Consider the following 16052-nt stretch of genomic DNA (forward strand, 5'->3'; position numbering starts at 1 on the left):
ATATCTATATATAACATCACTCAAACTCTACCCTACGAAAAAACGAACGTCACTTGGGTCCTGGATGATTATTGTTGTGAGCAATAGGGAGATGAATTAGATCATTCCAGCCACATCATTCCAACATCTCATGCTATTTAATCCATACAAGCTCTAAGCAAAAAAAAATACTAAATAAAAAAAGGAGGTACGGCGCAAAGACTCCGACGTTCGAACTATCGTTGCGCAGGTGCGCAGAAATCGAGAAGTAGAAGAATGTACTCGTGTAGTCATCGACACATTGATGCAATCTCGGACATAAATTACGCGAAACGATATAGATCGCGTACGATCCACGACGAAGCTAAAGAAACCCTTTATAACTTCTGTCCTCTCGACTTACGCTGCTACGTCGTTAATCTCTCTCGCTAACGTTAGATCATCTCTATTCTATAGACCTATTCTATGTGAGAGGGGTTGGTGAAGGGCTTGCGAAACATATGAAATAAAACAAATATATAGGCTAAACTTCTAATCGTGACAAATTAAAAATTTCGACGTAAATAAAGAAATATTAATGGAGATATCAGTTATTTATATAAAAAAGCTTAGATACGTCGGAATCAGATTTTCTATAATCTAAAGAGTAAAATAGACTTAAAATTAAATAATATTAATAACATATAAGAAGCAGTTTATAAACTTTGTTCATTAATTGTTTGTAACAAACTTGTGCCTGCTATAAATAATAATATTAATTTTCTACATTAATTTTTCTATATTAATAAAATATAGGTGCAGTTTTTTAAATTAAAATTTTATTAATAGTTTGTAACAAACTTGTATTTGTTATAAATAATAATATAGAATATTAATTTTAAAAAAGAAACATTGAATAACTTGCAACTAATTGTAAGAGGAAAACATGTCGTGGCTAGAAGTTTAGCTAAAATAAAATTCCATTGGAATAGGAGCAAAAAAATGAAGTGGATAAAAGTGGCGTAATTGCGCTAGTTCAATAGCAATCAAATAACTTTTATGACAATAATAATGTTTAAGATTAATAATTGAAATATTATAGAAGGTTTTATATCGCAAATGTAAATCAAATTATTCGTAATTATAATATGCAAAAGCATGTAATTATAATTTTTAACTAAATATATAGTAAAATTGAAAAAATATTAAACAGTTAAAATTTGTCACAGTTTCGAATTTAGGTCATGATGCGTTTGACAATAAACTTTAAGTAAAACTGATACAAAATAAGACTTGAATTATAATTCACGTTAAAGTCTTGGATTTTAAGAAGTCTTTGATTGCTCTCTCTATGGCGAGCCTGTAGTTACTTCACCGCATAAAGAAGAGTATAAATAATAGGGAAACATAAATCATTTTCTCTACTCGAGAGAAATAAAATCGGGTCGGTTCCGTGTTTCCGGGCCCATGCACCAAACCCATCTGTACTTACTACGCGCCCTTACACAAAGGTATCCCTATTACACAGTCTCTCTCTAATTCTTTCAATCGCATCCACACCCGGAATTAAATATTCACGGTGCGTGGATTACGAAGTGTACAATTTGTGGCCGGTTTATGCCGCATAAAATCGCATCCGCGATGAAGCAGGAAGTAGAAACGGCCGCACAATGACAGGCATGTCCCGCGCTCGGGTCTTCTGAACACAATTGTTTCGTCTTGGTCTCTTGGTCACCGCGACCAAGTCGCTAGTCGTCGTGTTTTCGGATGACTCCCGTGGCAGCCACCGCCTCCACTTTTACACGTAAACAAAGAGAACATCGGAGTCAGAGCTCGTTGCTGATGAGAACAAAGCCGATAATCTGTGTGTGCCCTCGCGGCACTTTCGTGGCTAAAACTTTTTTTTACACGTCGAATCGGACCGCATTGCGGCGTAATGAGTTTAGAGATTGATGACGATAGGTGTTTGTGAAGAAAATAAATAAAAAAGAAATAATCAGGTATATTGCTCCCAATGGCTTTTTGTCTCGCGCGATCACATAATAGCTTTGGCATTAATTTGGCAGAGTTTGAAAACACACGCGGATTTTAAAAACTTCTTTCGGACACTCTTGATTTGCGTAAAATCCAATAAAAAATAAACAACTGTAAATATTTGATACTTGAAAAAGTCAGTAGATTCCATCATATCTATTTCAGAACAAACATTAAAACTTTTTCTTCGAACATTAAAAAATCTACGCTTACAGACTTCTCTATTTATATAAAATTTAAGGAATAAAACATTTTCAAATATTGAGTAATTATCTAAAAATTCGTATTTTCTCTCTTTCTCTTTAAATATTTTAATTAAAATTAATTTTAATAAAAGAAATCCACACTCGTGATCGATGATAGCGCAGTGTGCACGAGGTAAGTTGCAATTAAATAATGTAAGCGTGTTTAATGATTAAATATACCAAGTATGAGAAAGGAAAGTTTCTGCTGACTGTACGAAAAGAGTTGGGGAAGCGATTACACAAATAAAAACGAAACGTAGAATTTTATCCGCACTAACGGAAGAGATAAACGCGCCTCGGTCTTACTGCACTGGGTACAAGTTCATATCGACCCGTACGTTCGATCCGTACATTGCCGCTGAAAAGAAATATAACGTCAGGATAAGGTGATATTGATTTGATGATAAACGATTATGCGAAAAATGCAGAGACAATTTTAGTCAATAGCATTTGTCTCTTCGGCGGATAAGTGGAATAGAATGCGAAGTTAAAAGGCTGCTACATCATATCCTAATTGATAGACATACCATAGATCTTTATAAAGATCATCTAATTATAGTATAATTATATATAAATAAAATTATAAGTAACATCAAAAAATATGTATGTAATGTACGTGTATAAAAAAATTATACATAATTATAATTATCTATGCAGAGAATGTGCAAGTGACTGACATTTAAATTACATTATAACGAATAAATATAAATCTCATGTAATTAAGAAAAAAATTATATATTATATAAAAATAATGTTAATAAAAATATTACATATTTTTTGAAAATTATAATTATTAGAAAATAGAACGTATTGGAACGTTGGTATACATATAAATCATGTGCAAAATTGCTCTATTTCGTACGTTAAAGTTTAATACCATGCTATAATAAAATAGAAATTCTTAAGTGTGCATAATATCAATAATACAACATATAAATCTCATAATAGTCTATTTGTTTCTAGCGGATCTTCGAGAGAAATTCTATTTTCTAAAACGATTTCATGCGACGTCGACGTGCAGTTAGCAAACTATATATGCTGAATGAAGGTAAAAATAAGGAATACGAGAGTGCAAAAATATGCTCAAGGAAAATATTGGGTTACCTCTTCGATGATAGTAAGGCTCATGAGGGGCACCTGAGAGGACAAGAAGAAAGTTAGTGGCAAAACTGGGTCTCGTTAGATCTTTGAGGGGGCTAGAAAGCGCGAGCGAGGATCATCAGGATATTGAAAAGGGGCATCTCGAGGTACGTGAAACATATGGACGGGTTATGTCATATTAAATATTACGAGATATTCAAATGCGTGTTAATAACGTCTCTCAAAATCATTTTCCCGAGATACCCTGAACGATACGACAATGTTCTCGAAACCAATATTTCGATCTCTGTAGTTAACTTTAAGCATTGCCAAATATGTTCGCGGATGAGTTTGATTTCTGGTTCGACAACGTTGAAGACGTCAATCGATGTATTACGTATCGATTTGCGTCATACACAGCGATGCCATTGCTAAAAGAGATAGATCGTCGTAAATCATCATCAGATTTACATCGCCTCCTGCATCTCTCAACGATTTTGGACGCTTTCCACAAAACCATTACCAAATGGTCGAAATATTGGCTCCCGAGTACTGATATTCTATCCGTGCTCTATTTAAAATCTTTCTATTGTCCCGAATTCCATTATTGTTCGTGCGAGACGAAAACGTCCTTGACCGATTTGGAATTCTCTGCATTTGACTATTTGACATAATTTCCTCGACATGAAAATATAATACTTCTGGTACTTGCGACGCAGATCTATCCGTAAATTAATTTAAAGCTTATTGTCTTATATTCATATATTCAGAATTGGGAATATAAAGATCTGCAAATCTAGGAATCTTTAAACATTTATAAATGTGATTAATGATTTTTGATTTATCAAAATAATCGTGATACCTGATGGCACACGTTGCGGGTACGTGTCCGCCGGTGCATCGGGTGCAGGCACGGCGCGTGGCACCGTAGAAAAGTCGGGCGGATGCGTCGCCCTCCAGTAAGCTTCCAGGTACTCGGCCACGTGTTCGCATGCCTCCTCTAATTGATTCTCGTCCAGGATGACATCGAACATTTCTGGCGGACACTGCGCCAACTTTTCCGCGGCCACCATTTGTACGTTAAGGTGACGTATCTGCGACTTTCCTCGGGTCTTGATCAGCCTCTGCAGAACCTTCGGCGAAGAAATCTTCAAGTAAACGATAGTGGGCGCCAAGCTGGTCTTCGCCAGTTGCGACGGATGGTTTATGGTGTCGCAATCCAAAACAACTAGCTGGAATTGCGTATTAGACGTGCGATTAATTTATTCGATACAAATTAATCTGTTGTGTTTAAATTATTCATCATGGAAAATTGATTTGCAGTAATAAAATTGATATTTAATTGAGAAAATTCAAAAAATGTTAGGAATTTTAAATTGGAATACTTTTCACAAACCTGAAGAGTTCTAGCAAGTTCGAAAATCCTCTCGATCTCTTGCTGAACTTCCGCTAAACAACTGCTCCTACTGGTCGACCGTTCCATGATCGCTCTTTTAGTTGGATTGTTCAGCAAGGATCTCTTCGCTAACGATATATCCGCCATTACCCTTGTGATAATAATTCTGTAATGATAAATAATTCTTGATGGAATTAGTAATATAAACACATAACTTTTAAATATTAATTTTTCAGTACTTAAAACCTTGTAACGGCATATTTAGTGCGCGTAGCGTAGCATATTGTAACCAGTGATACACTGTAGGTCAAACCGGATTTAGCTTACGTGAACGCGCAAACGTAAAAAGAATTAATGGCAACGTCCGTTTTTCCTTGTTAGTACAAGAAAGAAAGTCGGCTTATTTAGGACTAATAGCTGTCCGTTTTTCTTCGTTAGTAATAGAAAGAGGTCAGACCACGAGTAGGAATAACACGATATCTAAACAGTCCCGACAGACCTGCCTTCGAAGCGATGTTTGAGAAAATCGAAGAGCGCCTTCTGCATCATATCCGTCACTTGGTAACCCTTGAGCGACGGCCCGACCAGCACTACGGGCCTCATGGAAGGTACCACGTCGTAGGGAGTCGTCGTCTCCTGAAAATCCAAGCAAACGATCAGTTCGGCCAATCGAGATGAGGCCCCGTTCGCCAATATCGGCCCCAGGATAGTCTCACTTACGTAGGACTGCGTGAGCACGGTATGCAACATTGAAACATTGAAATCAGTTAATGGCCACGTCGACTTGACACATGCGACCTCCTGCACGGCCAAAGTCCTTCCCTGAACGTGCGAACGCCCACGGGACATCCTCTTCGAGCACCGAAGGTACTTTGGCCAAGCAGCACGTTAGTAACTACGATATCTAAGGTGTTAACGGCCTCCTACGGACTAATCGTTTCAGCCTATATTCTACCTTTATGATGGTGAATGATTTTCGCCGCGACACGCGGCCCCGGGTAGGAATAATCGCTGGTCTAACACTGTACGCGTCGTGACGGTGAAAAAAAGTGATCAACAGTGTTAAAATAGTGAAAGCATTTACCAGTCGTTTTCCACTATGACTATGGATATATTCAGCAGTATAATATGATACTTTTATTACAGAAAGTTTCGTACCAAGTAAAATACGAAGATTCCACAAACTGTTTATAGAATTATGGAAATTTTAATAAAAAATTATTTAATCCACTAATAATTTGATAATAATTATTATTTATTATTATTAATTTGATGAAGAAATAATTTAGATATAATAAATCATTGAAGTAAGCATAGAAGAAAAATTTAAAGTGATCATTTTATGTATTTTTCTCTAAAAAATATAAATTTGCCTAATAATAATATAAATGTAGACTATATGCGTCAATTCCTAATTGTGAACCATGATTTGTAACCATGTAAACCATGAATTATCATTTATAATTTCTATAATATAACCTTTGACATGCCACATAATTTATCTAAAATATCATAAAAAAATTAATCACATTTAAAATCTTTATTTTATAATAATATTTTTAGGACTAAATGCATGTTATAAAAAAACAAACAAATATTATATATTATAGAATTGCACATTTAGAGACAAATTCTATTTATATCCGTGCGGGAAAGAGAATCGTTAGTCTAAGAACCTTAAATTTATTTAGAGTCGACTGGTAAATTTTAGCATCTTAGACAATGTCCATATAAATTTATTTACTCACCAACAAAATCCTTGATATATTATCTCTCTCTACGATAGCAAAATTTCTTATTCAGTTTAAAAGTTTTCGTTAATAAAATTTTCATTTGAAAATATTATAAAATAATACTATTAGAAAAATTGCTTCGACATGGACAGAGCCTAGAGTCGCAAGGTCGTACATTAGATAGAAACATTTAATAGGATTGTCTGTACGTCTAACTAGCGTGAGAAAAATGCATCATGCTATTGGACACAGCTATTATCTGAATTGTAAGGAAGAGTATTAAATAAACCGTGGGCAATAATCAATATCGGAGCAAACAATTCTAAAGTTGTCAGACGGTTTTTTATCATCTCAGTGTGTGACATCTATTATTATGCATGACATCATTGAGCATCACGCCAGTTCAGTGGGCGTACGGCGCCTACTAATCCAAGTGTAAAAGCTCAAAGAGTGATAAGCTGTGCGTGACGCGTTAGGATATTCGCAAGCGTGGCTCGCTGAGCGTTTACCGGCTTCTTGAAGAAGTTCTTCCGCTTCTCCTTAGCGGGTGGGGTCGTCAGGGTCGCCTTGCCGGGTCGCACGTTCCCGACACTATCGCTGTCGTCACCTGTCGAAAGAATACGTTCGGGATTACTCGGAATCTCATCTATATGTCAAACAATCGACGAGTCCCTCTTTCTCTCAAAGAAGCTATTAAGAAGCACTCAACTGATGTGATGCAGCCTAGATATAATTTGCTAATTTATGCTTTGTGTCTCTGCTTATAGCAGCGGCTATCAAATATCAGCAGCTAGCTACAGCAGTACTAAGAATCGGCATGTGTGTTGATGAGATTGCACGAATACGGTGACTTACCCGATGGGCTTTAGCAATGAAATGAAAACTAATAGGGCGTGTGAAGCGAGAGCACAGTAAGTGAGCAATTTCTTTTCGTGAAAGAGCAAGGATGGAGAAGCTCATATCTCTGTGTAAACCGCAAGGAATAAAAAAAAGTCTGATATATTAGTATATTAGTATATTAATTTCATGTCAAACTGATAGAGTACAATAACGTTGAATTCTATATGTTCTATTAAATGTTTTATAATATTAAACGTTGTTATTTGTGCGCATGCAGTTTTATTCACTTGCGAATTACACAAGAGTTGCTTCAATCTAATTTTCGGGGCGATAGAAGCATTTCGAAGCTGGTGTTTTACGTGTGTCTCAAAGAGTGGGATACTTAGGATCTCAAGCGAGTGTTATTCGTCATATTTTTTGTTTCGACCGGCCTGTAGCAACGGATCCGTCCGCCTGTAATTCACTGTCGAGGATCAAGCTGAGAAAGTTTCCCGATTTCAGGGTACACCGAGTTGGGTACACCGTGAATTTTGGGGGGGGGGGGGAAGAAAGAAGGACGTGCTAGGATACCTGGCGTAGGTGGTGTGGAACCACGTGAGGGCATACCACTCTCGCCAAGGTTCCCTGAAGACCCTCCTCGCGTCGAGTAGAGGCCCTTCGTGCCACGCGCGGCGCTCGCCTGTAACCTTAAGGCCTCCAGCTTCACAGGTGACGGGATGAAACCCACGTCGCAATTCTCTTTCACGAGCCTGCCGATCCACCAGTTGTTGTCATACTTCTCCTGAAACGAAACGATTAGTTAACGAAGAAAATTTTACAATTGTACGACAAGGAGGAAATCTACGAGATAGAGGACGCGTGCTCGCGCATACCTTGATGTGAAGAAAGTCACGGACGTCGAAGCTGACGGCCGAACCGTGGACAGGTGAGTCATCGTCGACGGATCCGTCATAGCTCACGTTAGTCCGCACTGCAAATGCTACCGGCTTCGACTAAAATGTAAATTAACAAATTATGAGCACGAGCGCATATACCTATTTCCTCAATCAGTTATTGATTTATACGGACTACCGTTTAAATTTTTATCTCTTCTATCTATTCTATCCAGCCATGCAATATAGCGTTATAAAGAAAGACTTAACGTTTAAGGACATTCAAAATAATAAATATAAATTAATAATAAGTTATAATATAATAAGTAAAAAATATCTAACGTCTAAAGTAAATCAATTTTATCAAAACTTTAGCGTTATTTTAAAAATATTTGCTTTCTACAACTTAGCCTGACAATGATTATTTTGTCAGGGAAAGTAAATCGGACTATGATCATCAACCTCGACGACAAACGCGGTGTCGTCTCGTACCACCGCGCTTAGTTACGTATCATCGTTCCCTTGCCCGTGTTATCGACTTTTCTATCAGGTCACGGTGCAGCTCCTATATCGCAACGTGTACATAAACACGTATAACTATATCGCGTGTATGGAATGGAAAATAAAAGCCGGCCACACCGCCGACGTGCTTCACAGCCGATCGACACATGTCAGCTTATGCGTGGACGCATTTTGCTAGTGACAACATAGTCGCTTTAATAAAGAATAAAAGAGTATTGCAGAGCTTTTCATTTTTATTGCGACGAGCTCTATCCTTCGAAGGTCGTCTCTCGCCAATCAATATCCGTTAAGCCGAAGAAGACTGGAGTCGATCAGATCCTCGCGTTTGACGCGTTCGTGCTATTTTATAATTTTACCCCCGCGTTTACTATTTAATCCTATAACACTCTATCGTTATATAATCCACTACGAGCAAAGATTTTCGCAGATTGAGTCCTTTATTCGAATTTTTTCAAACGTATAAAGCAATCTTGCAACACAAGAGAAAGAGAGAGACGGAGAGAAAGAGAAAGAAAGAGAGAAGAAAGAGGTATATTATATTATAAATATCTTATCATACTTTGTAATTAAATTTTAGCTGAAAAAATATTTTTTAAGCAAGTTTATGAATAGTGAATACTGCTTGCATATATAATTCGCGAAAAATTTATGACCAAAGTCCATTTCTAATGAAGTAAAATAATCCACGAAATGTATCGATACTTCGAAAAATGCCTCATGCATGTTCCTCGTAAAACACTCTCTCGATACGTGAACGTCGACATTATTGGCGCATTTAAGCATTACTGCCGCGTTAGAGCCGTAGTACCTACTCGTACAGATCATATATCGTATTTTTCCATGGATTTATTTTCATGGCTTGGACTACGAGCGCAAGAAGAAGTGTTCCGCGAAGTGTCGGATTGGCACCTCGCCGAGTCCGGTTTCTTTTTCTTTCGCTTCCTATCTTAAAATTGCAGACGCGTCCAGCTATATGTCGCGTTTCTCGTACAAATTCGTGATGTGTATAACGTGCCGGGGAAATATGACGGCGATAATGAGACAACCACTCGATCGATAAACGGTGATCCAGCACGCGCGGAATAATAAGAATGCGGACCCCTGTGAAAGCAAAGCAAACTGGAGCGCACGAAGGATCAATGACTTACTCTGGCTTTTTCGAGTTGATTGAGGGCCTGCCTCTCCTTCTCGCGTCGCAGGCTCTCCTTCTCCTCGTCCAGAGAAAGATCCGAGCTCGGCTGCGAATAGTTTGAGTCCGCCGAGCCCTGAAAAAAAGCAGACAAGGCATCCATTAGATCGGAACTCCCGTACATGGCAAAGAAGTTTTGGAAAGTTTAAACAAATTTTTCCTTACACATAAGTATTGGTTAAATTTTTCCTATTTGATATTTTTAGGCACGATTTACGATAACTTTGGCCCCTTGAAATGTTAGTGATTTTTGGAGGCATTTTTGGCGAGGAACACGGGAAAAATAGTAAAAAAATTTTCCGATAAATAATAATAATATCACTTTTAAGATAAAAAATATCCTTCAACTTTCCACACGAACGTTCAATTTTCTTTTACTTGAAAGTACACATGTAGGCGAGGGAGAGGCCTTCCCCCGCATAAAAAAATTAACTCCAAGCTTATTTCTAAAAACTTGAAATTAAAATTTAATCGAAATAGGGAACAAATATAGATTATAGAATTTTCTTACTATTTTTTCCGTGTGAAAAATGCCTCCGAAAACCACTTACATTTCAAGGGGCCAAAGTTATCGTGATCATCCCGACATTTGTGGTAAATTAATAAACTTTTGCAATAATTTTTAATCTTAGGTGTTGCAATAATTCTTGGTCTTAGGTGTTGCTTTAAACTCTTTAGTAACTTTCGATAAACCCTCTTCTAACTTTTGATATAAAATCTCGGAAGTTTTTCATTTAATTTTCTGATAATTTTAAATTGTTTTTAAGTAGAAGTGTCAATTTTAGATATCAATTTGTCTCTCTATTGTAGAATATATAATATTTTGAAGCAAATGACATAATCTTTCAGTTAATCATTCCATATAAATATTGTTCAATAACTGTAATAGTTCGTAATTAAAATCTTAGTTTAATAATATCGCACACAGTAAAGTTTTGTAAAATTCTTTAAAAAAGTTTTAATATTAACATATTAAAAGGCATCATCTACAAGTATACCTTTCGTGTTAGTCTTTCAAACCAAATATTTCAAAAAAATCTTATCCCTTGACAATTCATTATTGCTGGTAGCTGACTGTGGCGAGATTAATCGAACGATTAAGCAAAAATTAATATAATTCTATAGGATTAAGAGATTTTTTTGGATATGACATATGGACATGGATGTGTAATAAATCATAGCAATCTTAAATATGATTAAATTGGGAAATAAAAGAACAAAATAATCTCTGAGTAAAATCTTCCTTTTCCAGTCCTTGAAAATAGCATATTTAAACAGCATTATTTACTCTGCGTATGACGTTAACTGTGACTTTGTCCGCGAGACCGTGAATGATAAAATGCCCCACGACGCAGTTCATTACGTCTATCACGCCCTACAAGTATCGACGTAGATTACCTTGTAACAAAGGAAATCAGTCTAGCAAGTTAATTAGTTCCTGTTAAAATTAAATGAATCGATCGAGGATAGGAAGGAAGACTTACGCATACTCAATGTTCGTGGTCATAAGCAAGAAATTGAGACTAGCATACTCTTCAGCATATTAATGAGAAAAGTTAGCGGTGTTGTTAATTTATTTCGATTAAGGGGGGAGCCTGAATTAGAACGCTAAAAAAAAGCATAATTTTTGCAATTTTTTTTCTCGGCTCCAATAAAACGAATCTTTTCGAAACTTTTGGGGTGTTTTATCACACATTTTGACATTAACAAAAAAAATTTTTTATACAAAAATATTGATTTTTAGTATTAAATGTTCAGCAATATCTACAACCACGTTTTTCGAATTCTCGTACAAGATAGAGAAAAATCTATTTGACTAATCGACTTGATCCAAGATTTTTTAGTTACATAATTGCGTTCTCTTCTATGTGAACCTAAGAGATTTATAAAAAAATTAAATTTAACAACTTTTTTTAAACAATTAAGTTGGCGAAAATTGTAACTTTTTTTCAAAATCTCACAATTAGTTTAATTTATTTTTTTGGTTTTTTGTTACAGACACAAATTTCGCACGCTAGATTGTACGGGGACGAACAACAGGCGTTGTAGATATTGCTGAACATTTAATACTAAAAATCAATATTTTTGTATAAAAAAATTTTTTGTTAATGTCAAAATGTGTGATAAAACACCCCAAAAGTTTCGAAAAGATTCGTTTTATTGGAGCCGAGAAAAAAATTGCAAAAATCATGCTTTTTCTAGCGTTCTAATTCAGGTTTCCCCCCTTAATTTAATATTACAAATGTTGCTCGATTGTCAAATACTTATGTTTACAAATGATTATGTATTCAATGTAGTAAATTCTTATGAGTTCTAAAATGTTCATTTTAAAGATCTTTTTATTATAATTTTTTTTCATTTAATATGAAGTATGATTCCACATTAATTCCTTCTATGTGAAATTATTTTTATGTTAACAATAATTATTATTTTATAGCAGTGAGCTAAAACAGCAACAAGTATGTGTAATAAATTAATACTTTTGTTTAATGTTAATGACTGATGTCTTTCGTTTAAAACATATCGCTTTTCAAGTTGAAGAAAATAAGATTAGAAAAGGAAGATTTTACTCACAGATTATTTTCTTCTTTTTCTACTTCCCAATTTAATCATATTTAAGATTGCAATGAAAAATTTATTACACATCCATGTCCATAGGGTAAACTCGGATAAGATGGCCATAGAGGAAAGATGGCCAACCCATGTTCATTCGATACCAGATGATGAGTTAGATTGATATAGAACATGGGTTGGCCATCTTTCCTCTATGGCCATCTTATCCGAGTTTATCCTATATGCAAAAAATCTCTCAACCCTATAGAATTATATTGATTTTTGTTAAAGTCAGCTCTACCAGTAATAATGAATTGCTTCCATAAGATTCTACTTTCCCCAAAAAAGCTTCTTGACAAATAAATAAAAAAATTTGATTCTTCTGATATTTATGGAAGAATAAGAAGAGATCTTCGATAAGATAGATTAAAATAAAGAAAATATATAAATTTTAAAAGCATAATAGTTAAAACATTATACTTAATAAAAAATCCCTTTCTAAAACATTATGTGTTGTATTTAAATTTAGCTTATCTTTCTCAAATGTCTATTTTTATTCTGCAGATTGTATAAAGCTCGAAATAGTTATATAGGCATGTCTGTATTTATATATTTACAAAGGTTTTACAGACGAAGGAACGTATGTATACTTTTGATTTTCTTAACATTCGAATGACCACATCGATAATTACGCCTACCCAATGGTTTACATTGACCATTTTATTTTTAATACTGTTACATTCTCTAATTGAAAAACTCATGCAGTTCTCACTAAAAACGTTCGCAATTATTCCACCGTCATTAAAGAAGAAAACGGGAAGATAGCGTTAGTGTTTGTAGCCGCTCATATAATCTAATTGTAAGAACTACAATTGAATAAACATCGATTCAATAAGGAATCGAAACAATCATGCCGAGTTTGTGCATTACACAAATCAATTAAATCGTCTGATCGAAAGAAAAACATTTGCATTTGAGAAAGTAATTACTGATAGTATTATAGCTCACCGTAAAATTAAGAACTGTTTCAAATATTAATTAACATCTTAATGGTAATAAAAACAAAATTGACGCAAATAAAATATAGTAACAATTATATAGAAACGGACTTCTTCTCAACTGTCAATAAAACAAATTAATGTCGATGTCTGAAAGGGATGCCTCTCTGCAGAATCCCGCTAGTAATACTAGAAAGACATTTCGAAAGATGTGTCGCATGTGAGAAAGATGCACAAAAGATAAAGACTGTATCTTCAAGGCCAGTAGAGCATATATCAATCGACTCCGTAAAGCTTGATTTCATATTAAAAAAAGAAAGTGAACCTCGATCGAGTGCGCGATCGACGTAAATCGCTGCGCCGCAACGATAGCACGGATGATCGCTTCTGCTTTACGCCACGTTGCCTAATACGAGCCTTAAACGATATACTGCGAAATATCCTATATATCTAGGAAGCGGCGCGTCTTTGACGTGATCGAACACACTCCTCCTTGCGCCTCCTTGCTCAAAGTACAGTCATGATAATCGGTTATTTTTACACGGAGACCTTCCTCACTACATCAAGTCCCTTGATAGGTTTAAGTTTAATTACAGTTATCCCTTCGATGGGGGAGGGAAAATAAAAAGATAAGCACTATTATTCCATGAACATATTTCTATTTATTACAGCCTTGCGAAAAATTATAGGTAAGAGAGATCGAGAAAAAAAGAAATAATAAACCAGGAGCGAAAAGAGAATAGCATTAAGAAAAATATAAAATCAAGATAATGCAGATAAAAAAAAAGAAAATAACGCAGTGCCAAACCTTTGCTTGTTGATCCAGATATTTTAATTACTGTAGCAAATAGAAACTCGTCCTGCATCGCTGACGCGTTTTATTAATTTATGAAAAAATAACGGAATATTCTTAATATTGCTCCTTGTTTGTTGCACAACAAAATTATTGTATAAAACCGCGTTTATCGGTGTACCTGAGTGAATAGCTTGTTGTAGCCGGAATTGTGTTGATTGTACCCGATCATCGCCGGGATTCACCACCATGGATGCCAAGGCTGTTCTTCTGATGGTGTTTAATCTACCTTCGCTCCGATTCGGAGCCGAAATTTATCGGACTAATGCTCTAAGCTCTCGCTTAGGCCACGCTACCGCATGGCTGTCTACTATCGTTCAAAATGCTTGTCTATAGCGCATTGATATTTGAATTCACGCCGCTACGCCATGTTGAATGGCGCAGTGGCACAGGCTTTCGAATACGTTCCCTCAGGTACGTCGTATCTCAAGCTTTTTCCGCTTTCGTTTGCAAGCCATCCAAATACTTAATCTTGAATCTTGATCTATTTCTGAGAGATCGTCGTTATCACCCCATAATGATAAGCCACGGTGCGTTTCGCGTTCATGGCGAATGATAAGAGATCCGATTCGAAATATTCACTTTTCTAAATGCCCTCTGCAAGATACAGTGTAAATTTGATTTAGATTTGAGTGGACTGTGAGAAATGTACAACGAGAAGAGATAATAAACAAGAAATATAAACGTAGATAAATCGTTATAGACGAACGCAGGCGTAATTTATCGAGACACTCGCGTATATAAAAATCCACAGCATATGTACTACCAGTACTTGCCAGTATCTATAAGTTATGCGAGCGATGCAAAGAGAAGCTGAAAATATTATTCGAATATTCTACCACTTATCTTGATGAAAAATTTTTTGAGATAATAAAACTAATTTTTGAAGATGTACTTTCGACGATTTATTGTGTAAATGTTTAAAAAAACATTTACGCAAACAACAAAAAGAATTTTTTAATTGGTTTTTCCCTTCAAATTACTTTGTGAATTTTAAACAGTTGAGGTCGCTTCCCTTTTTCCATTGTTTGTATATATAGTAAAGGATTTTATATTGTCTTGAAAATTCTACCTGTAATGGAAAATTTTCTGCCCAAAGTCCAAACGTTAGCCAATTAGAAACGACTATTATAGACAGAGTGCAGCAAATATCTAATGTGTTCGAAAAAGGCTAAGATTTTCAACTGAACAATTTGCTCAGTAACAGATAAAAAGAGAAATGCTTATTTTTTGTAGCCTTATTTTAGCAGACTAAGAATAAATACTATAAATTTGTCTTTGTTTATCTTTATAATTTTAATTTACATTTTTCTCAAAATTACATTTTTTTAAATGGTATATCTTAAAAATAATTAAATACACGAACGAATTTTATTATGTGTGCATGTTAGAAAAATGTCAGTCTTTAAATAAAAGTTTGCAAAGCTTTTCTTTCTTCAAAAACAGAAACAAACAAGTTTTTCGAAAAATTCAAACTTTTTTTAAGATGCTATTATTATCTTTATATTAAATTAAATATTTTTTTATAATTCTGGTACATCTCTTTAGGTAAAGAATTTCTTTTAATTCGATTGTTTTTAATTAATTGAAGTCTTTTAATCAATTTAATATTAAAAACGTTTCTTAAAACAGAATGTACATAGCAATTTATAACTTTAAAAATATTTAATTTAGACACTTGCAGAAATTTTTAAATATAATTTACATGTGAATAAATATGTATACGAAATCTCAATTTCCTATATTCAATAACTGTTCTTAAAAATATCTTAAAATTTG

At 35.0% G+C, this 16052-nt stretch overlaps 1 protein-coding gene across 5 annotated transcripts in view; it reads right to left on the reverse strand.

The window, feature by feature from the left end:
• The window catches only part of Ca-beta (Calcium channel protein beta subunit), a 33201-nt gene that overhangs the window by 9549 nt on the left and 7600 nt on the right, over positions 1–16052 (reverse strand). For 2 of the 5 annotated variants that reach the window (XM_071713027.1, XM_071713028.1), the window contains exons 2-10: positions 14395–14870; positions 9829–9945; positions 8159–8278; positions 7857–8067; positions 6956–7053; positions 5213–5349; positions 4714–4879; positions 4180–4549; positions 3342–3374 (exon numbers count right to left, since the gene is read on the reverse strand). In XM_071713027.1, the coding sequence (XP_071569128.1) occupies positions 3342–3374; positions 4180–4549; positions 4714–4879; positions 5213–5349; positions 6956–7053; positions 7857–8067; positions 8159–8278; positions 9829–9945; positions 14395–14445 (1303 nt within the window). In that variant the 5' untranslated portion in view covers positions 14446–14870. The remainder of the gene's footprint in view (positions 1–3341; positions 3375–4179; positions 4550–4713; positions 4880–5212; positions 5350–6955; positions 7054–7856; positions 8068–8158; positions 8279–9828; positions 9946–14394; positions 14871–16052) is intronic. The other 3 variants (XM_071713026.1, XM_071713025.1, XM_071713029.1) reach the window with 2 other exon arrangements.

This window comes from Temnothorax nylanderi, unplaced genomic scaffold (genome assembly GCF_030848795.1).
Source record: "Temnothorax nylanderi isolate EJ_2023f unplaced genomic scaffold, tnyl_v1.0 TNYL_tig0119_pilon, whole genome shotgun sequence".
Taxonomy (NCBI): Eukaryota; Metazoa; Arthropoda; class Insecta; order Hymenoptera; family Formicidae; genus Temnothorax; species Temnothorax nylanderi.